The 20,700-nt window shown below is 55.3% G+C and overlaps 10 protein-coding genes across 10 annotated transcripts; 4 read left to right on the top strand and 6 right to left on the bottom strand.

The window, feature by feature from the left end:
• Window positions 1–55: 55 nt before the first annotated feature.
• KRP23_5018 (Mannosyltransferase APTG1) lies at window positions 56–2,407 on the top strand (the record flags this gene model as incomplete). Its single annotated transcript, XM_067890041.1, has 12 exons — window positions 56–210; window positions 274–361; window positions 430–477; window positions 542–739; window positions 817–1,113; window positions 1,176–1,289; window positions 1,363–1,432; window positions 1,496–1,683; window positions 1,754–1,799; window positions 1,859–1,964; window positions 2,054–2,252; window positions 2,321–2,407. The coding sequence occupies 12 exons, from the start codon at window positions 56–58 to the stop codon at window positions 2,405–2,407; spliced, it is 1,596 nt and encodes a 531-aa protein (XP_067746621.1).
• A 398-nt stretch (window positions 2,408–2,805) lies between these two features.
• KRP23_5017 (putative RNA-binding protein C25G10.01) lies at window positions 2,806–3,677 on the bottom strand (the record flags this gene model as incomplete). Its single annotated transcript, XM_067890040.1, has 4 exons — window positions 2,806–3,047; window positions 3,107–3,183; window positions 3,244–3,309; window positions 3,370–3,677. 4 exons carry the CDS (start codon window positions 3,675–3,677, stop codon window positions 2,806–2,808), a joined length of 693 nt encoding a protein of 230 aa, XP_067746620.1.
• A 330-nt stretch (window positions 3,678–4,007) lies between these two features.
• Window positions 4,008–5,483, top strand: KRP23_5016 (Terminal nucleotidyltransferase 4B; the record flags this gene model as incomplete). Its single annotated transcript, XM_067890039.1, has 1 exon — window positions 4,008–5,483. One exon carries the CDS (start codon window positions 4,008–4,010, stop codon window positions 5,481–5,483), a length of 1,476 nt encoding a protein of 491 aa, XP_067746619.1.
• A 768-nt stretch (window positions 5,484–6,251) lies between these two features.
• Window positions 6,252–7,601, bottom strand: KRP23_5015 (tRNA uridine(34) hydroxylase; the record flags this gene model as incomplete). The annotated part of the gene is made up of 1 exon (XM_067890038.1): window positions 6,252–7,601. The coding sequence occupies one exon, from the start codon at window positions 7,599–7,601 to the stop codon at window positions 6,252–6,254; it is 1,350 nt and encodes a 449-aa protein (XP_067746618.1).
• Window positions 7,602–7,731: 130 nt separating this feature from the next.
• On the top strand, window positions 7,732–9,702 carry KRP23_5014 (tRNA uridine(34) hydroxylase; the record flags this gene model as incomplete). The annotated part of the gene is made up of 1 exon (XM_067890037.1): window positions 7,732–9,702. The coding sequence occupies one exon, from the start codon at window positions 7,732–7,734 to the stop codon at window positions 9,700–9,702; it is 1,971 nt and encodes a 656-aa protein (XP_067746617.1).
• Window positions 9,703–10,504: 802 nt separating this feature from the next.
• On the top strand, window positions 10,505–12,430 carry KRP23_5013 (E3 SUMO-protein ligase ZBED1; the record flags this gene model as incomplete). Its single annotated transcript, XM_067890036.1, has 2 exons — window positions 10,505–10,703; window positions 10,794–12,430. 2 exons carry the CDS (start codon window positions 10,505–10,507, stop codon window positions 12,428–12,430), a joined length of 1,836 nt encoding a protein of 611 aa, XP_067746616.1.
• Window positions 12,431–13,145: 715 nt separating this feature from the next.
• KRP23_5012 (La-related protein 4) lies at window positions 13,146–15,167 on the bottom strand (the record flags this gene model as incomplete). The annotated part of the gene is made up of 4 exons (XM_067890035.1): window positions 13,146–14,660; window positions 14,786–14,879; window positions 14,951–15,056; window positions 15,140–15,167. 4 exons carry the CDS (start codon window positions 15,165–15,167, stop codon window positions 13,146–13,148), a joined length of 1,743 nt encoding a protein of 580 aa, XP_067746615.1.
• A 261-nt stretch (window positions 15,168–15,428) lies between these two features.
• KRP23_5011 (Pyrrolidone-carboxylate peptidase) lies at window positions 15,429–16,315 on the bottom strand (the record flags this gene model as incomplete). Its single annotated transcript, XM_067890034.1, has 4 exons — window positions 15,429–15,530; window positions 15,598–15,918; window positions 15,993–16,033; window positions 16,096–16,315. The coding sequence occupies 4 exons, from the start codon at window positions 16,313–16,315 to the stop codon at window positions 15,429–15,431; spliced, it is 684 nt and encodes a 227-aa protein (XP_067746614.1).
• Window positions 16,316–16,452: 137 nt separating this feature from the next.
• KRP23_5010 (Inward rectifier potassium channel Kirbac3.1) lies at window positions 16,453–19,547 on the bottom strand (the record flags this gene model as incomplete). Its single annotated transcript, XM_067890033.1, has 12 exons — window positions 16,453–16,860; window positions 16,923–16,983; window positions 17,060–17,210; window positions 17,276–17,468; window positions 17,531–17,613; window positions 17,788–18,383; window positions 18,459–18,532; window positions 18,603–18,734; window positions 18,793–18,938; window positions 19,000–19,070; window positions 19,135–19,246; window positions 19,310–19,547. 12 exons carry the CDS (start codon window positions 19,545–19,547, stop codon window positions 16,453–16,455), a joined length of 2,265 nt encoding a protein of 754 aa, XP_067746613.1.
• Window positions 19,548–19,683: 136 nt separating this feature from the next.
• KRP23_5009 (uncharacterized protein) lies at window positions 19,684–20,531 on the bottom strand (the record flags this gene model as incomplete). Its single annotated transcript, XM_067890032.1, has 2 exons — window positions 19,684–20,014; window positions 20,086–20,531. 2 exons carry the CDS (start codon window positions 20,529–20,531, stop codon window positions 19,684–19,686), a joined length of 777 nt encoding a protein of 258 aa, XP_067746612.1.
• Window positions 20,532–20,700: the final 169 nt, after the last annotated feature.

The raw sequence follows: 20,700 nt of genomic DNA, 5'->3' as shown, positions 1-20,700 counted from the left end.
TTTGATACCTGTATCCGCATTTGTTCATTTCGTCAATCGCGCCGTGCGTGTCAAGATGCTCGAGGAGCTGGTGACAACGCGCGTGTTCTGGGTGAGTGTGGCGGCCTTCCGCCTCTGGAACGCGCTATTCGTGCGCACGTCCTTCAACCCGGACGAGTATTGGCAGAGCACGGAGGTGGCGCATCGACTGGTCTTCGGCTACGGATACCTGTGCGGCCTTTTGTCACGAAAAGGTCAATAGTGTCATTTTTTGCTTACTTACAACGATTGCAGCACGTGGGAGTGGCAGGAGGACGCACAGCTACGGGGATTCGCCCACCCGGCGCTCTTTGCTGGACTCTACAAGTTTCTGGAGCTGCTGGTAGAAGTCTTGTTTTTTTGCTACTGATGTAGTCCATTGTTGAGTTAATTTGTGACGTGGTGCATTAGAATTTGGACTCGCGGTGGGCGGTGGCATACGGCCCGAGACTTGTGCAGGTGAATTTGGTGATTATTGGTAGTGCGAGGAGCTTTTTCTGATTGCTTCGATCTTGTCATGTAGGGACTGCTGTCGGCGATGAATGACTATTTCTTGTACAAGTTGGCGGGAAACTACTTTGACGCCAAGTCGGCCAAATGGGCGCTGCTGTGTCAACTCTTCTCGTGGTTCGTATTTTACGTAATGGTGCGGCCGTTTTCCAATTGCGTTGAGACGCTGTGCACGACAGCTGCACTGGCGTATTGGCCGTGGAAGTTCTTGGTACGTGATGGAGCATAATACAGGAAGTCGTTAGGGAGATTTCGCTGATACTTTTGTGATTTTTTTTGGCGTGGCAGGAGGATGGAGATAACAGGAAGAAAAACGACGACGCTGTCCCAGTGAAGCGCAGCAACCGCACGTTAGCGCTTGCATTCGCAGCTCTGGGTGTGCTCTTTCGACCGACGAATGCCATCATTTGGCTGTACCCTGGGGTTGTGCACTTCCTACAGGCTCGTGACCGTGGTCACCTTATCTTCGGTGTTGTCCTGCCGATTGCGCTGGTCACGACGCTGGCAATGCTTTGCATAGATCGTCTGGGGTACGGTGAGTGGACTTTCGTGCCATTCAACTTTTTCAAGTTCAACGTCCTTGAGGTACGTGCTGGCAAAGTGAGGATCATATACTTCTGCTAGGCTAACGTGGTAACCACTTTCAGGGTAAAGACAAACTGTACGGCGAGCACCCGTGGAACTGGTATTTCTCGCAGGGGTATCCAGCTATTGTAGGCACGGCATTGCCGATCGTGATTGCTGGGTATCTCACTGTGCCAGTGAGTGGCAAGCGTTATCTAGTGTTGCACACCTTGAGCGGGGTTTTCTTTCTAACTCACCTTTTGAAAACAGGCCTCAAAGAAAGATCTGGGCCGCACTATCATGTGGGCCCTCTTAGTCTACAGCAACACTGCCCACAAAGGTAAGGTTCTCAATACACGTGCCACAGCTCGGGAGTCTACACACTCACTCTTCTCTACCGCAGAGTTCCGTTTCGTCCTGCCACTGCTGCCTCCCGCATTTGTCTACGCTGGGTACTGTCTTCGCAACCTCGAGCGAAAGCTATACGTTCAATTTCGCGAAAGAACGCAGTGGAATCTGCTGCGACTCGCAGCATTCTCTGTCATCGTGCCGAATGTGCTCAGTGCTTACTATTTGTCTCGATCCCACCAGGTTTGTGGATTGGTAGCTAGGAAATTTGTAGTCACATGGCATTTACGTGAGCTATTGTTTTGGTTTGCAGCGCGCTCCCGTTGAAGTAATGGACTATCTGGCAGAGCGTATCCAAGGTACATTTGCTGGCATGCACTCAACCAAGTCTCTAACCTTTTCCGTGTTTGCTGCACAGAAAATCCGGAGGCTTCGATCCACTTTTGGACTCCCTGTCATGCTACGCCGTACTACAGCTATCTGCACCAGAATGTCTCCATGTGGTTCCCAGACTGCTCCCCAGCGTACGACTTTGTATTTTTTAGCTGCAGAGTTCCAACACTTGTTTTCTATCCGTGTTGAGCCGTCTAATGTCTGTTTGCTTTGAGTGAAGCAATCGCGAACGAACCGAAGGCTGCGAGTCGCACCAGCTTGAGCGTGACCCGAGGCACTTCCTCACGAAGCTCTACCATTTGTCGCCTTCGGATAATCTGGCTAGCGACCTTTCACCAGAACTGCCGACGTACATCGTGACGTACTCAACGATTGCTGCCAAGATCAGACCACTCCTGACCAACACGCACTTTGTTGAGGTGCGTTCATCGTAGACGCTCGCTGTGATACCGACCAGGGTTCTGAGTGCTTATTTTCTCGACTGCAGGCGGCATCGTTTGTCCACAGCGACGTGAGCGGAGACGCGGATTCGTCGGAGGTCGTGTCGAACATGCTGGTGTTCAAGCGCGAGTAGAGCACAGTCGCCAGTAGAGCAGTTACTGAGCGAGAGCGGCTTGGTCGTTTTCGGCCTACAGCCTCTCTTGAAGCCCGCGATAGCGTCTAATGAATGAGGGCAGCGATCGTCTGGAACGACGGTCTGATGGTGCCGTGGTTTCGAGTCGCTGGTTTGTTGATCTGCTGCGGCGGTCGACGTTGGTGGATAAGTGGACGAGCTCGATTTATTTAGTTGGGATTAAACACAAGCTGGGCTGGGCACGCAGGGAAAAAGCGGCTGGAGGTCGATGTCGAAGCAAACGAAGCCGTAGGTCGGCCAACAGGCCTGCCCAGGTGGGAGACATCAATCCACAGCCACAAGTACCAAATGCAGTGGCGCGTGTTCCTGCAAAATGCAGGAGAAGCTGGTGCGTCCGACTAACGGCGCCGCCGGTCGTCGTACGAGTCACGGTCGTGCCCTCCACGGCCGCGATCGCGGTCATCGTAGCGGCCGCGTCCTCGGTCCCTGTCTTCGAAACGGCCTCGGTCTCTATCGTCATTACGACGCGAGTACCCGCCGCGGTCTCGGCTGCGACTGCGGCGTCCACGGTCTCGACTACGATCTCTGCTGTTGCGGTCGCGGCCGCCGTACTTGGCACTGGCAAGTTTCGGGCCCAGATCTAGCACACACACACAGAGTCAGCGGCAGTCATCCACCTCACCCGCAGCCTCCACGTACACTGTCCAGGGGTCTTCTCGTGTCCACGTTTCCGTTTGGCGTGTTCAACTCTAATCTTCCGACCCTGCACCTCTTGGCTGCAGTGCATAACATCCATCAGTCACGTCTCCAACCTTCGCAAGCCGCACGCCACGCACTTGTTGAGCTCCTTGACGGCGTCTTCCGCATCGCGCACGTCCTCGAAGGTTACGAAGCCGAACCCCCTACACAGCAACAGTCAGCCGTCGTGCAATTGTCTTTGTCTCTCTCTAGACTGCAGTCACCTGGACTCTCTTGTCACGGGATCCACGATCACCTCACACTTGTCCACGCGCCCGAACTTGGCGAAGATTTCCTGCAACTCCGGCTGCCCCACGCGTGTGGCCAGGTTGGCCACGTACAGGTTGTTGCCCGGGTTGCCCACGTCGGGCTTGGCACCTTCGCGCGCGGGCAGTGGTGAGCGGCTGCGGCTGCGACTGCGCGCGTCGCCTTCACCTTCGTCCTGCTGCTGGTCGGGGCGCGCGCTCTTGTCCTCGTCGTCCTCGGCGCGCGGAGACGGCGAGCGCGAGCGCGAGCGACTGCGGTCCGACATGGCGACCAGTTGGAGAAATCTTTAGTATTGGCGAAGGGGCAACGAAGCCATCTGCGATCAAGCGGGTGCGGACGGAGGTCAAGTGACGACAAGCGATGGACTACCATACTGAAACCAAGTAATGTACCACCGATATGCGACGTGACACCCCGTCCGCGACCAGCGTGGTGGTGCACTGAACTTGAACCGTTTCACATTTTTCGTCGGGTTGAAGTGCGTGGCGCACACCAGTGTGCCGGTGTTCAGGTACATATCTGTAGTTATGTCACTGTTGCGAGATGATCGTAGTGACGCCTCTCGCTCGCGGCCTGTCATTTTGCGCCAATCGCCATGGCGAGGACCAAGGCGGCAGCTCGCAAGGCCAAGGGTGCGACCCGCGACGTGTATGGTGAGGGCAAGAAGCTGGCGGCCGAGCGCAAGAAAGCCAAGAGCAAGGTCAAGGCAAAAGGCAAGGCCAAGCACGCCGTCAAGCGCGCCAAGGAGGAGAAGAAACGCCAGGCCAAACAGGCTAATGAGAGCCCCGAGTCCAATGATGTAGACGACGGTTTCATCGAGTTCGAAGCGGACGAGGAAGAGCAGCGAAACACCTCAACTAAGAATGCAGAACCTCAAACAGAGAACCACGCGTTGCAGCTCGAGTCGCGGCCCTGGATGCGGGACCGCAAGGGATATTTCCGGGACAACGTGTACGAGTGTCTGCACGAGGAGGTGATGGACTTTGTGACATTCGTCAGCCCCACAGAGCACGAGCTGAGCAGCCGAGCCGAGCTCATTGACGAGATGCGACAATTGGTCAAAGAGCTCTGGCCTGATGCCACAGTGGAGACCTTTGGGTCCCATTATACGCAGATGTTCCTGCCACAGAGCGACATTGACATGGTGCTCTTTGGTGTGCCCGCAGGCAAGGCGCCGCTGTTCAAATTGGCTCAATGTCTAGAGGAGAAGGAGCTCGTGAGCTACTTGGAGGTGATCGACAAGGCCCGGATCCCCATTGTCAAGATGGTGCACAAGGCCAGCGACATCCACGTGGACGTGTCGTTCAATGTGGCAGGAGGACTCGCGACCGGGGACCTGGTCAAGCATTATATGAGGGTGTACCCGTCGTTCCGCCCACTCACGCTCGTACTCAAGTACTTTATGGCGCAGCGAGGACTGAATGAGACGTACACGGGGGGAGTTGGGTCGTTCCTGCTGCAAATGATGGTGGTGAGCTTCTTGCAACACCACGGACGAACACTGGGCGCGGAGCATGACGACCCCAAGTTTAACAACTTGGGCCAGCTGCTGCTCGGTTTCTTGACGCTGTACGGACGGGACTTCAACTACACGCAGCTTGCCATCTCGGTGCGCAACGGCGGCTCGTACTTCTACAAGGAAGACCGCCGCTGGTACGATGGCAGCCGGCCGTTCCTCATCTCGATGGAGAACCCGAACGAACCCAGCCTCGACATCGGCAAGAACTCGTACGAAATGCGCACGATCAAGCGCTCCTTCGACTACGCTCGACAGGTGTTACAGAACGAGATCTACCGTCACGGCCAGTTCAACACGCTGCCGGGTAGCATCCTGGGCACGATCATTCAGGCAGATAGCAATTTGGTGAACCGAGAGCCACCTGAGAGCTTCGGGTACGACATTCTTCATCACGACCCCGAGAAGACAGCAGAGATTAGGAAGCAGTACGAGATGCGTCGTGACGAAGAGGCCAGCAAAAAGCGTGCCACCGAGGCTGCGAAGACAACCCGACACGGATCCAACGAGCCGCCCTACAAACGCTGGAGAGGACGCACAAGTCAAGCATACTAAGTGTATTGTCTCAAAGTCCACAGGTTAGTCGTCGAAGCAAGATGTGTCGAGTACTCAACATCCATGACATTTGTTCTGCATTGCTATTTGTACTTGCTTTCAAGTTGTTCATCTGATGCGAGTGCTTGCAAGTTCCTCTTGCAGATCCAGAACGCCTGCCAAACGTTGAACTCCACCCGTTGCTCACTCAATCATGGAAATGTGAACACAAGCAGCATAGATGGAGTATCATCTCGTCGCGCTGCGTGGTCTCGGCCTTGGCCTCTGCGAGTTCCTTTGTGCGTCTAGCCCAGTCCTTCATCTTGGCCTGGCTGCTCTTGGCCCAGTAGTCCTCTTTGTCCTGTAGCTGGCGCTTGAGCGTCCAAACCTCGCGGGTCAGCGCCCAGTATCTGTCCGCGACAATAGTCTCAGCCTTGCCCATGGACTGTATCTCGATCACACATGCTTCAGATCGGCCACCGTCCAGTGGGTCTGTTGCTGCTTGCTCATGAACAGCTCCGCGGACAGCACCTCGTTGTGCTGCGAGTGCTCCTTCTGCATTTGCGCCAGCGCCTTGAGGTAGAACGCGTCGTTCGTCATGGTCCAGTCGAAGATGCCGTGTGCGTTCCGATGGAGCTGTTGGGAAATGCCGCCAAACTGGGGACTTCTGGGCGGGAAAAGCGAGAAAGTGCGCCGCTCGTGAATTCAAACCAAGTTGAAGTGGTCAAAAATGCACCTGCCTAGCTCATGCGGTGTATAGTATGCACCTCCTGTCGACACGCACGATATCTACGCTTTCTCCAGCAACTCGGGTGCAACTGGTCTGAACTTGATGTACTTGACAGAGTTCGGGTTCTTCGGTTTCCACTTGAGCGCATTCGCCTTCCTGTGCGTTCGCTGCGCCTCGGGGGTCATGCACTCCATCTTGACAAATTCCTGTTTGCAAGCCTCGCTGCATGCTCCAAACAGACTCATCGCACACTTGGCACACTGTAAAATCAGTCCGTGACACATCAAGTTGCTGCAGTTGGTGTGGTGGCTGCACGGCTCGCCGCACTGGAAGCACTTGCCCAACACATCGGCCGTCACCTCCTCCGACTCCGTCAGCTGGCCAACGCATCGCTGGTCGAACACGAAGTTCTTACCCTTGAACAGGGACAGCTCCTCCTCCACCTTGTCTCCGCTGCTCGCAGCACTCTCTTCGGCAGAAGAACGACCACGCACCGCCGACGCTGCCTGGCGCTGCTCCTTCAGAAAACGCATGTAGTTGACGATGCCGCCATGCAACTTGTGCACGTTGGAGATGCCCTTGTACTGCGTCAGGTATGCGCCCACCTTCTCGCAGCGGATGCCTCCGGTGCAGTACATCATGACCTCCTTCGGCTTCTGACCGTCGTGCTCCGCCTCATGCTTGTCGAGAATCTCATCCAGTGCGTCGAACGTGTCTCTGAAGGTGTCGACCATGATCCTCGTGGCTCCGTCAAAGCGTCCGATCTCATGCTCGTAGAAATTTCGCACGTCGAGTACGAGCGTGTCAGAATCGTGGCTCTCATTCCTCGTCTTGAGTTTGTGATGCCACTGGTCGGGCGGCAACGAATTGCCCGACTCCTGCAAATTCAGCGGTCCTCCTTCGAATCCGTCGTGCAGAATTTGGTCTCGTATGCGAATGTCTAGCTTGTGAAAAGGTTCCGCAGGCTTTAGCCTGCCTCCAGTCACATTATCCTGTGGCTGGTCTTCAATCAACTGTCCGTAGAACAGCCTGGCATTACTCAGCAAGTGTGGGAATGACCTCTCAAACGCCGTCACCGCGAGTTCCGGCACCACCAACTGCCCATTGACCCCTTCTTCAGCAATGTAAATGCGTCCTACGACACCTAAATCTCCCCATTGCTCGCGCATGTCCCTCCGCAGTTTTGGCAGCTTCTGCTTGTCCAGAGGCGTGTAGTTGTACAGACTAATGTACTGACGACGCAGTGCCGGGTGAGATATCCCATCGTCGTTGCGAGTACTGGACAGCCGACGGTGCCACAACGCGTTGCTCTCGCCACCACCAGCCAGAACGCGTTGCAATGGCAGCTGAAGCAGCGGGGACCGCTGGAGACGCGGCACGAGCCGCACAGGAGCACACAAGCCACGCATCTTACCACCACCCAAAGCGAAATCCGAAATGTAACGGCTTTTGATTTGGAGTTTGTATCGGACGATGCCATCATTTCAGTACATTAGAAGTATCGTCATTGGCCAAGAGCTCAGGTAGCAACGTGCGGCTATGCTGCTCCGTCGTCTGCAGCGTCCGTGGGTGTGTCGCTGGGCTTCGACCCGAGCAGGTAGTGATGGATGGTTGGAGCCTCGACAGTATGTGAGTCTGTACAAGTACGTGCCGTTGGAGGAGAGCGAGCTCCCGAAGCTGCGGCGGCGTCTGCTGGGTGGCTGGAAGGCGTTGGGCGTACATGGGCGGATATACCTATCGCCCGAAGGAATCAACGCGCAGTTGGTGCTACCTCGGAGCAATGTGGACGCACTTGCAACTTCATTCCCGCAGGTTTTCACAGACAAGAACATGTTCTTCGGACAATCGCTGCCAGAGGTTGGGAGCAAGACGGAGGGTGGGTCGGAACCGTTCTCCAAGTTGACAGTGCGGATTCGGAAGCAGTTGGTGCATGCTGGTTTTAAGAGAGGAGATCTGAATTTGCAGGAGTCGGGCAATTCGTTGCCGCCCGATCAGTGGCATCACAAACTCAAGACGAGGAATGAGAGCCACGATTCTGACACGCTCGTACTCGACGTGCGAAATTTCTACGAGCATGAGATCGGACGCTTTGACGGAGCCACGAGGATCATGGTCGACACCTTCAGAGACACGTTCGACGCACTGGATGAGATTCTCGACAAGCATGAGGCGGAGCACGACGGTCAGAAGCCGAAGGAGGTCATGATGTACTGCACCGGAGGCATCCGCTGCGAGAAGGTGGGCGCATACCTGACGCAGTACAAGGGCATCTCCAACGTGCACAAGTTGCATGGCGGCATCGTCAACTACATGCGTTTTCTGAAGGAGCAGCGCCAGGCAGCGTCGGCGGCGCGTGGTCGTTCTTCTGCCGAAGAGAGTGCTGCGAGCAGCGGAGACAAGGTGGAGGAGGAGCTGTCCCTGTTCAAGGGTAAGAACTTCGTGTTCGACCAGCGATGCGTTGGCCAGCTGACGGAGTCGGAGGAGGTGACGGCCGATGTGTTGGGCAAGTGCTTCCAGTGCGGCGAGCCGTGCAGCCACCACACCAACTGCAGCAATGTCATGTGTGGAGGCTTAACCCTGCAGTGTGCCAAGTGTGCGACGGGCATGCTTGGAGCATGCAGTGAAGCTTGTAAACAGGAATTTATCAAGATGAACGCGATGTCGACGCAGCAGCAAAAAGAACGCCGCAAGCATCAAGCAACCCACTGGATGCCGCCGATTCCGAACGCGCTGCCCAAGTACATTAGCAAGCGATCACTTGCAAGAGGTGCCCATACTCGTCATTTCACTGCTTCACGAGTCCTCGACAAAAGCATCGATGACTCGAGCTTGCAAACCGACTACGCGTTCGAGCAAAGCAGCTCTTTGGCCGACGGCGCGCTGCTTCGAGAGCTGCGGGGAGAGACAGCTCGAAAGTGGCCCAAGGCGGAGCAGCTCGTCGACGAGATGCAGGGCAAGTTCCTCTCTTTCCTCGTGCGGACCACTCGAGCCAAACGAGTGCTGGAGATCGGCTGCTTCACCGGATACTCTGCCCTGTGTCTCGCCAGCGGCTTGGCCTCGGATGGGTCGCTGGTGACGTGCGACATCGACGGCGACACCATGCAATTCGCTCAGAAATTCTTCGCTCGGAGCTCTCACGCTCTCAAAATCAAGGCCGTGAATCAGGACGCGCTGGAATACCTCACCAATGTCGCTTCCAGTCAAGAACAACAGCCGTTTGACTTGATCTTCGTGGACGCCAACAAGCGCAAATACCGTGCATACTACGACTTGGTGCTCGAGCACCAGCTCCTGCACCCGACAGGGCTGCTGGTGTTCGACAACACGCTGTTCCGCGGCCGCGTGGCGTCTTACGCCGGCGGCTTAGCCAGCAACAAAGAGCGCATCGCGCGCGGCTTGGCCGAGTTCAACAGCTACGTGGCGGAAGACCCTCGCTCGATGCAAGTGGTGCTGCCGCTGTGGGACGGTCTGAGCCTCGTGCGGCAGGTACATGTAACAAAACAAGAATGATAAAGAGCTGTGAGTGCGAGCAATAGATTAAATAGTTTTACACTAGAAGCTTCTAGTCTCTTGTGCGGAGCGAGCCGCGCGCGAGCATGATGGACTCGTCGCCCATGGCGAGCATGTGGCGCGCCCTGACACCTGTCTCTTCGGCGGACGTGAAGGTGACCGAAGCAGCGGAGAGTGCGAGCACGGCAACAGCGAGGCAACGGAGGAACTTCATGGATCGGGACTCTTGTGGGGTAGCTGGTCAAGTGTGAAGTGAAGAACTGGCACATCTATTTTTGCGTGTGACTCATTCACAATAGTTTTAGTCCTACGCAAAAATAGTGGTCTGTCCTTGCTGATACTGCTTATAACGATATTCGTTCATGTTGCGGATAATCGTATGTAAATCTGATGGCCAGTGTTACTGACTTTGGAAACGGATACCTGCCGCCGCGCGTAATCATGCCGTGTCCACATGAGCTGCTCGGAAAAGGCATACAAAAATCCAGTCGGATTACCTTTCCTGTGAGACTTGATAAACTGAGAAAAAAGTTTGCCAAACCTGTAAAAAATATATTCTATGGCAAACTTTTTTTGCCAAAACCTTTGAAACAATTTGCCATGTGGTAATAAATTTCCACAGGTTTGGTAAAAATCTGCTCCCAATTTGTCGCGCGACCGCTCTCAAATTGAAACAGAGAGCTTTTTTCGCCGAATAAAACCTCGTATGTTATTACATACAGATGCCAAGTCACTGTAGGGGCTTTTTTGACTGGCGTCGAATGAATAAAACCGAAAGGAACAAGCTCGAAGCGTTGAAGTGATGCCGCGTCCGCCGAGCCCGCTGTGGGAGCACTTCCGCAAAGATATGGCCAACAAGCGCGCCACGTGCAAGTACTGCGACCTCAACATGTGCGGGCTGATCACGCGCATGCGCATGCACCTGGCGCGCAAGTGCTCGAGCTGTCCGGCGCCCATCAAGGCCGAGATGTTCGCCGAGATCAGCCGCAAACTCGACCGCAGTGCGTGCTTTTAAACGTTGACTATGGCTTTTACTAAACCTTCAGAGTGCAATTATGGTCGCTAAGTTGCCTTTCTTTCCGAGCTGTTAGGTACTTCCCCGCGATCCAAGAAGCCGCGCACCAAGATAGAACCAGTGCAATCTCCAGCTCAAGCTCACGTGCACGAGCTGCCTCCGACACAGACCGAGACCACAGGGCAAGTCATCCAAACGGTCTCGCCGTCGTCACCGCCGCCATCCACGAGCGTAGCTGTGCTGGATGACAAGAGCGACCTGGATGGCTACGTGGCCAGAGCCGTCTTTGGTGCCGGGCTGCCGGTGGCCACGGTGGAGAACCCTTCCTTTGCCAAGCTGCTCAAGCGCATGAACCCGAGCTATGACCCACCCAGTGCATGTGTGCTGGCGACGTCGGTACTTGACCTCGAGTACTCAGAGGTGCAGATCAAGCTGCGTGCCGAAGTGCTGGACGCCACGGCCGTGAGTGTCGGCGTCGAGACGTGGGGGGCGGCGTCGCAGAAGCGCTTACTGATGAGCTGCGTGATTAGCACACCTAGCCCAGCGGTGTTCGGGTTCGAAAGCCCGGGAGACATCCCGCACACACCGGAGGTGCTCGTGGACAGGATCGAGAACATTATGACCCAGATCGGCACAGGCAGAGTGTCGGTGATTGTGATGGATACGACGGAAAGTATGAAGCAGGCATCGTTGACTCTCCAGAACAAGTATCCCGGCATCACGTTTCTGCCGAGCTGTGCCCACACAATGACCGCGATGATGACCGAGATGCTGGCCCAGCCTGTGATCGCAACTACACTCGACACTTGCAAGCAGCTAGCACGCTTCTTCGCGCAGGACCATGTCGCACGAAATGCTATTGCGCGAGTTTCGGAGCAGATGCAGTCGATGGAGGGGAGTGTGCCGATGAGCGACCCGGATGATACGAGTCCGAGTGGACTGCTCGACACTCTGTTCGCCATCGAGCGCAATCGTCACTCACTCGACATCTTGGTCGCTGAAAATGGCACGCTCGACAATCTAAGCACCCACGTCAAGGACCGCATTATCGGCCAAGCCTTCTGGGAAGAAGTATCCATGTTTACTGGGTTCTTTGAGCCATTCCTCGAGGTTTTGAAGATGTTCGAGTCGGATTACCCGCTGCTGTCGACATTTTACCATCGATTTACGCTACTTTGGGGGCATCTCGAGAAATACGGAAGTCTCGCGTCCAAGTTCCAACATATCATGTCAGGCTGCTGGCAAAGCATCCAACACCCTGCAATGTACACGGCTTACCTTTTGGATCCACGTTTCCCTCCGTCCAGCCTCTCGGGAGAAGCCACTAGCGAGGCTCTGGCTTATATCAAGCGAACGTCAAATGCAGAGGTCTACGGGTCTATTGTGGACGAGATGACTCGGTTTACAGCACGAACAGGATTATTTGCCGACGATGCTATCTGGGAGTCGGCACAGAAATGCAGTCCACTTCACTGGTGGAAAGGTTTCATCGGCAGTTCGTGTCCAAATCTTCAACCAGTGGCGCTGCGAACGTTGGGCTTCCCTGCATCCTCAGGTCTTTCCAAGAGCAAGCGCGATATGTTCGAGAAGATCCAAGCCATGAACGCCAAGCACATGAACGAGGAACAGGCGAGCAAGGCAGCGGTGGTGTATTTGAACTCAAATTTGTCGTCGGACGTGGAACATGGTGTGGCCAACGAGACACTCGTGTGAGGCTTTATTTTGATGATTGATGCAAGATTGTGACGGTGACGTGAACGTGTCAAGAGATGAAAGAATGCTTCCGCCGCCAGGTCCTCGTACCCATGTCTATTTGTTATTGCTGTCGTGGAATGCATGTCGGCAACGGCATCAGCTCGACTCTCTTATCGCACCCTGCCAGGCAGAACCGCTCGAGGCCTTAACTCTCACCGTACCCTTAAATTTCCTCCTCGACTGAGCCACCCGCAGCCTCAAGCAACATGCTTGTGTGGCTTTGCGCGCTTCAGGCGTGGAGACCGTAGCAAACACCCACGTCAAGCTCTCTGCTCGAGGGCACACAATGTCACATGAACATCGCGCACGCTCGTCTTTGGGCATTCAGCAAATCCATGTATAATGAAGAAAAATATCCAAAATGCAGAGAACACAACGACAGCCGAGAGCCACTCCGCTCCTCAGCGTCTTCGCCATCCCCAGGCCCGGATCACACCATTGTTCCAGTCAGTGGCCGTCTCGTTTCATTCTCTCAAACTCACTTGGCAACCCAACCGACCACCCAACGCTGCAGCCAGCGATCCAGCGAAGCTGTAGCTACGGACTAATTTGCCGCATCAACCGCCTCGAAGCGCGCCAACACCGGACCAGGACCCAGACCAAACGAGTGCTTCTTCGCCTAACCACCACGCATCACCACAGCCTCCCGCCTCCTAGCCGTTGCGTTCACCGTCTACTTGCTCTCACTCTCGTTAGCAGGAGCTGCGCTCTTATCGCTTGATGCCGGAGCCGCCTTCACAGGGGCAGCAGGCGGGTCAGCCTTGACGACATCGAGGAAATTGCGGCCACCCCATGCACCCGTCTTCGGCAGCGACTCGTCCACCGCCGAGCCAGCAGCAGCCTTCGGCGCGCTCTCAGCAGTCTTAGCCGCCTTCTTGGTGGGCTTCTTCTCCTCCTTAGCAGTCTTCGAGGCAGTCTTCGTAGTAGGCTGCTTCTTCGGTTCAGGGGCCGGGGTAGAAGCCGGAGTGCCGTTGATAACGGCGGCGGCATAGCCAACGACGTTAGCCGGCGCGGCGCTTGACTTTGCTGATGTAGGCGCAGCCGAGGTCTGCTTCGCAGATTTCTTCGGAGCGGGGGCAGCTTCAGTAGCTGCAGGGGCAGTCTCCGCCTTCTGCTTGCGCTGTTCGCGAGCCTCCTTCGTGTAGTCCTCACCATACATCATGCTCTCGTAGTCGATAGAGCCCACCGAATCACTGCGGATCGGTCGTCCCTGACGCATGGCATCACGGGCCTGCTCAATACTGTATGTGCGCTGGTTGCGCAGCAGATCGGGGTGTGCCTCAGGCGTGAGCGCTGCGGGGTGCACAGCGTAGTCCATCTTACCGTCAGGCAGCATGCAATCATTCTCGTCCATGTTCTTGACGATCTCCATGATGTCCTCGTGAGCGTACTTGTAAGTGATAACGTTTGACGTCTCGCCCTTCTCCAAAGCAGTGGGGAGCGGCGGGAAGTTGGCCGCGTTAAGAACCGGCTGACGCTCGGCAGGAGCCGCGGTAGCACCCTTCTTGCCGTTGCTGGTCCCGTTCGCCTGCTGCTGCTGAGACGCAGCCTTTGAGCGCTTGTCCTTGCTCTTACGAGAACTGCCGGGTCCCCGCTGTTCGAAGCTACCGCTTTTGGTTCGGCCCTCCTTCTGCTGGTGAGCAGTGCCGTTTGCCCGGTTCTGACGGCCCTGACCACGGCCAGCGGCAGCACCTCCACGCTGGTTGTTGCCAGCATACCGGTTGTTTTCGGCACCGTTGGTGTGGTTGTGGTGCTGACCCGCACGAGGGTTCACTGTGTTGTATTGGACACCGTAGTTGTCGTAGTAGCCCATGTTGGGCGAGGCGTAGTAGCCACGGCCCCCGTACGGCGCGGCCACGCCGGGAGCAATGACGTTCTCCGCTGGCTGTGTAGGGTAGAAGGACTTGAGCACGTTTTCCGATTTAAGACGCGCCTTGATCGCGGCGCCGTTGAACGTCTTGCTGCGCAGAGCCAGCAGCGTGCTAACTGCTTCCGACTCGGTGTTCATGGTCACGAACCACGTGTCCCCGACATCGCTACGCACGCTGGCGACCTTGCCGCAGCCCTCAAAAATGGCCTCAACCTCCTCGGGCTGGGTGGACGACGGGATCTCGCGCAGAATGATGGTGGTGCGCTCGGATTTGATGTTGGGCTTAATCGCATCCTTGGACGAGTTCAGCGAGCAGACCTGCAGAGGAGAGCAACAAACACAGTCAGCATCACGTCGGGAGCAGTTAAAACTTTCCATTGGCCAGACAACTGCGTCTTTGCTGGCAGCATCGGTAGCAGAGGAGAGAGAAGCGAAGGACGCACCGTAGAGTCCTGCATGGCCTCAACCAGAAGCGCCGTGTTGTCCGTGAGCTGCTTGATCTTGGAGAAATTGATGATGATCTCCACCGGTACATACCTGGAAGTCAGCACAACGGCAACAACAATTAGCCTACTGCGCTGATGGTAGAGTGGTAGAGTGGAACCCACATTTGCGAGTTCATTTGGGAGACGAGGTAGGCGTCGTTGGCGAGGTTGGCGCGCGAGAAGTAGAATTCAACTTGGCTCTTGATGGCCTCCTTGAGCTCTGCCCCCTCTGCAGCAGGAATAAAAGAGGTCAGTCACTTGCGCATGGATATTCCTCCTGGGAGGGACGCGGCATTGCAAACAGCCACGCACCCGGAGCCTTGGTCTGCTGGGCGCTCATCGCGGTGCGAGTCTCTTGTCGCTGGGTCTGTACTGTGCAAAAGGCCCCGGACCTATCTGCGGCTGGGCTCCTCGAGTCTTGCTGAGTGACAGCAGGCCAGTATACGCGGAATGGATGGCGACGACGGTTTGACGTGTCAGCGGAGTGGTGTGGCAAACACAAAGTTGGCGTGGAAAACATCAACACGTACTTAGTTGGAAAAGGTGTGTATTTAGTACTTGAAGTATCCGGGTACCGGTACGAGGATGTCGGGTCTGGACATCACAGTTCGGCCACGAGGTCCACAATCTTGGAGGCGAGCGCGACCTGGTCCTCCAAGACGATGTTCCGGAACTCGGGCACGTGCACGAACAGCGCGAGGTGCTACAGCAAGCAAGTAAAGTCAGTAAGCAGCAAACACATGTCCAAAGAGCAGGCTGCAAACACTCACGCCGGGATGCCCCTCGTCGGTCTGGCGCTTGACCCAGACGAGCGACCGGTAGTACACGTAGTTACAGATGTAGCGGCCCGGGTCAGTGGAGATGGCGACCCTCGGGCTCACGGCCTGCAGCGGCTCGAGCATCTCTTCCAGCGGCACTTTAGTGGTGATCTCGTCCGCTTCTCCCTCATGGATGATCTCGTTCTTGGCAGTATAGCCGCGCTCGTCCGGGATCCGGAAGTCCGCCATATTGTAGCCCACCTGCTCCAGCTTGAGCGAGCGGGAGATCGCGCTCACGCCAAAGTGCAGGAAAATGCACGGCCGTCCACGCTCCTGCCGGCGCCACCACCAATGAATGAACCGTTAGTCTACACGCCAAAGATGAAGCTCAATGGTGAGAGTCTCACCTCTGCCCGGGCGTACATGTCCCCCAGAGCTTCCACGCAGCCTGCACACAATCCACTTGTTACTAGGATTTACACCAAGTTCAGTAGACTGCTGTTGTCTCACTCTCGGTGGCGACTTCGAGCACATGGGCCTCGGTCACTTTGGGGTGATCCACGAGCCGCTTGGCCAGGAACGTCGTGGGATTCTCCAGAATGTCGCCGAACTTGCCGAAGCCAGTGACGTACACGTCACGCTTCTGCGAGGAAGTCGCGGCGCCTGCAGTGGCGTCGGCGTTGGCGGTTGCGTTGGAAGTCGCTGCCTCGTGCTGGGAGTTGGCCACCATTGAGCTCGCCTCGGGGTAAATTGGGAAATGACACTCATCTGATGCGAGGAGGACGATGTGTCTATCCCAATCAAGTACAGTACCACCTTCGAATTAGCCAATAGTGGAGCCCAATCAAATCTCGGTGCTCGAGGTAATCAAGTCGAGCGCAACATGTTGAAGTGACCATTGCTGCCACTCAATCGCACGTAGTCGCTGTGGGGAGTGTTGTCGGCGTTTGCTTGCTCTTCTTCCTCGCTACTCTGGCCGCCGATGTCAGACTCGCAGTACGTGGCGTTGATCGCGTCCAGGTCGACGTACAGACCGTCGGCTGCGAGCGTGATGTTGTCCTCGAAATGGTGGTCCACCAGGATATCGCACGCGTGGTACGCCTTGCGAGCGACCATCGTGTCGCTGATGATGTTGTCCAGGCCGGTGAACAGCACAACGAAGAAGTGATCTCCTGACAGCAAGTCGCTCGTCGATAAGTTGTATAGAGGCGAGCGCTCATCGATGATGTGCGTCACGGTGTTGCACAAACTAATGATCGGCCACACGTTACGAGCCTGCATCCAGCTGAACGAATTAGTGCAGAGCTCGTTAGATGTCTAGTCCATCGCGTTCGTACCAGCCGCAACTCGTGGGTCTCTCTGCGTCCAAAGTTGCGATTCAGCACCACGATACTCATCCTACAGATCAATCAATATCAGAGAGTCGATCGTTACAGCACTTGCCCCTCAGTCCAAGATGTCTGGACACGTCTACCTGAATGATCCTTCAACGAGAACTCCGTACTTGCGGTTGTTAGCCGCGCGAAACATGATTGCGCGTTGTGAGTGGAATGTTGTGAGAAGCAGGACGTCACTGTAGAGCAGGGTAGACGCCTTGGGGATCGAGAATTTGGCCCACGTGATCCCTGTGGAAATCAAACGCATGACTGTCATCAACAGGTTCAGCGACTATCAACAACACTTGACAAACCTGTGAGCAGTGTGGAAACCAACAGACCGGAGAACACGAGCAGAAACACGAAGAAGTTGGCGGCGTTGCTATCTTGTCTGGGACTCAGAGCTCCATATCCAACGGTGGAGACCGTCTGAACGCAGAAAAAGAGAACTTCCTGATACTTGGCCGTGAATTCATCATGCACGCGTTGTTCGAGAGGTTCATGTATCTGCGCACACAAGATCACTATGTCAGTCGAAAAATCTGCTTTCAAAAAGCAACTCAACGCACCGAAACAGAGATCAGCAGCGCGACTGTAGCGATCACGGCCATGTAGGCAACGATAAGCGAAAGTAGCAAGCTGGGCCACGAAGCTGACAAAGCCCGTTGATACATCCCGTTCATCAGCAAGCTCCGTGATCGATTTCTAACCCTGACTCTTCGTTGCAGTAGACTCATGGGCCGGTCCTCAAGGTCACCAGTCAGTTGGTGGCTATGACCATGGCACCATGAGACCGAACGTGAGTTGCTTCTTTCATGCTTCTCACAAGCTGCTTCCTGCTCCAAGTCGTAGTCCAGGGATGAACTCGTGTCTGCCACTTTCCCGTCACTTTGTTGGCTTTTGTTTGTGTGCTTCACGATCGCTTCTCCGTTGTAATCGTCACTTAGTTCCCACAGGGTTCCGTCGGCCAATTTATGCGGTAGCGTATCCTCCGTTTGAAAATGCTGAGAGCTGCATTGGCTTGAATAATCACCCCCGTTGTCAGCTATTTCATCACCGGACAGCCAAGAAGCAGAGACCTCTTCTTCTTCCTCCTTCTGCATTGGCGACTTCAATAGCTTGACATCGATGGAATGGTCTTCCTTGGACTTTATTGGAGCTGGTACCACTGCTGATATCTTGTCCAGGTCGAGCTCGATGAATTTGTGCTTTGTATCCCAGTTAAGCATCGGCTGAAACTTCGCACCCCATCTGGTCTCCTGGTGGCCGTATTCCCGTTTCGCGTGAATCATATCGTGAAGGTTTTCGTCTAAACCGGAGGCAATGAGGATGAACACAAAGTCCGAGCGCACTACGTCATCCGAAGTCTGTTCGAATAAGGGACTACTGGCGTTTATGACATGCACCAGTTCGATCTCCAGCCTGTGGACAGGAACCCGGAATGCACGCAAACGTTACGACCTGACTTAAACAGGCGTAAACCTCAAAGCAGCGTACCTCAGCGAAATAAGGCGAGTCGTCTCTAGCTTCAAGTCGTAGTAGCACAACTTCGGCTCTCCGTGTTTTCCGGTCTAGCAATTTATTTGGCAACAAGGTCAGTCGTCAGCACAAACTTGATACCCCTTTGCAAGAAAGATTTACCTCAACTCGCATAAGAATAAGTTTGAAGCTCACGTCGATAATGTCGCCCTTGCTGGCGAGATCACGACGTGTCTCGTTGGCTACTCGAAACCGCACCTCCAGTCCGTCCTCTCCCTGCGAGACTGTGAACACCTGATACCATTAACGTTAGTCACGCAACAATGCCAGCAATGTGGCATTTATCTTTTACCTCGCTTAACACAATGCTTGGGTGTGGCCGGGCAAACTTGACGAAAGCGATGCCGGTTATGAAAGACGTAAGCAGCATGGATGAAAAGGACTCCATAACAGAAATCCAGTTTGCACAAGCGTTTGCTGGATGGAGAGCCCCATACCCTGCCGACAAAAAGCACACATTAACCATAGTTCTGTAAACGCTTTCGGTGGCAATTCTCACCCGTGGTTGATAGTGTCTGGAGGCTTAAGTTGAAGAAGTTCTTCGTATTTCCTGGACTGTCTTGGTTCATTCTAGCTCATTCACAGGTCAATAGCAGCCCTCGCATTGTATGCAGAACAGTTGCGAAGAATCTACCCATGGCAGGCGGCAAGCAGTAGCGCGAATAGACCGACTACCCCCACATAGGCTCCAACAAAGACACTGACCAGCAGAACCCAGTTCATCGAAACCAAACGGTAAAGATGGCCTGGCAAAGACAGCATCGAGGAGATTAGCTGAGTCCGTTCCTCCACGGGCGCGGTGGTCTTACCTGGGAATTTGAACACAGTCCACTGCTTGCTCTTAACTACGGGCAAGTTGGGACGAAGCATGCATCTACCAGACCGAGCCGCGTCCGCATCAACGGTCGTGCCCAGCCAAACATCAAGCTCGCAGATGCCATCGCTACTTCGGCGTGAGACGCATGGGCACCGCCCTTCCGTTGGCCTTTGTTGGCGTCGGGGGCTTCGGTTGGGAACACCACGAGTCTTGGACGGCGGCACCATCATGCGAGATATTCTCGAATGCCAAACGGCGTGCATTTGATTCAAAGGATCAGCTGGGAAAGGAACCCAACAAACAAATGAGGGCGACATGTATTACTCTAAAGCAGAGCTCCCGTGGTAGCGCTTTTCAGTCGGCTGTCTACGGCATGACCGTTCTGCGTAGCTTGGCAACCACAGGCACAATGTAGCCCGAGACACCGAGTGTGGCAGGATAAAAAAGTGATGAAAAGACCACCGCCGCCGCATACGACCCCATGGCTTCACCTACTGAATCAATGCCTAGCGAGGCGAGGATCGGCATGAGGTCCACCCCCTGCTTGATCAGAGCGTACAGCGCGCAGACCACACTCACGCCGGCAAGACGAGAGCCCATCATGTAGGCCGCTCCGTAGTTGTCAATCACGTCCTTGGCTTTGTTCATGGCCTTGGCTATCATGCCCGAGTCGGGCATCTTGGTCGGGCCAGGTCGGCTGCAACAGCATGACAACAAGGAGCATAAGCGGCCGCAACAAAGAATTAAATGACAAAGGTATCCACGTACTTTGGCAGAGCGCCCGCCAAGTCCGAGAGCCGCACTTTGGAGAAGGCCGGGAATACCTTGGAGACGCCCGCCGCGACCGCCAAGTCCAGCGGCAGGCGGAAGCGCCGGAATGGGCGACTGGCAGCGAAGGCCAGCGCAAACTCGGGCGAGAACTCGATGCCTGAGACCGACAGCACACCATACATGGCGCCGATGCTGCCGATGTCCGACGCGAACAGCACGGCCAGCGTCTCGCCCGGGTGCTTCTTGATGGAGTCGTTGAGCTTGATCACCACGCGGTCCAAGAGCGGCGGCTTGGTCTCTGCGTCTTGCGACTCGGGGGCGGACGATCCCACGGAGCGAGACAAAACGACGCCTCCCAGACGCTGCTGCTGGAAGCGACCCCCAGAGAAGCGGGCGAGGCTGCCGCACCGCGGCCCACGCGTCAGGAACAGCATCGATAGCATGCGCGATTACGTTTTAACGTATCCAGGGTACGTTTCACGAACCAAACGAACATTTAAAGTGGAGCGCATCATAGAAATATCAGACGTAGCCGTTCCATATCATAGAAATATCAGACGTAGCCGTTCCGCATCATAGAAATATTATACTACAGTAGTAATAGACGCGATT

This window comes from Phytophthora ramorum (genome assembly GCF_020800215.1).
Source record: "Phytophthora ramorum isolate Pr-102 chromosome Unknown Phyram_PR-102_s0004, whole genome shotgun sequence".
NCBI lineage: Eukaryota > Oomycota > Peronosporomycetes > Peronosporales > Peronosporaceae > Phytophthora > Phytophthora ramorum.
Note: the sequence above shows the minus strand (reverse complement) of the source record. Positions and strands in the feature narration are given on the sequence as shown.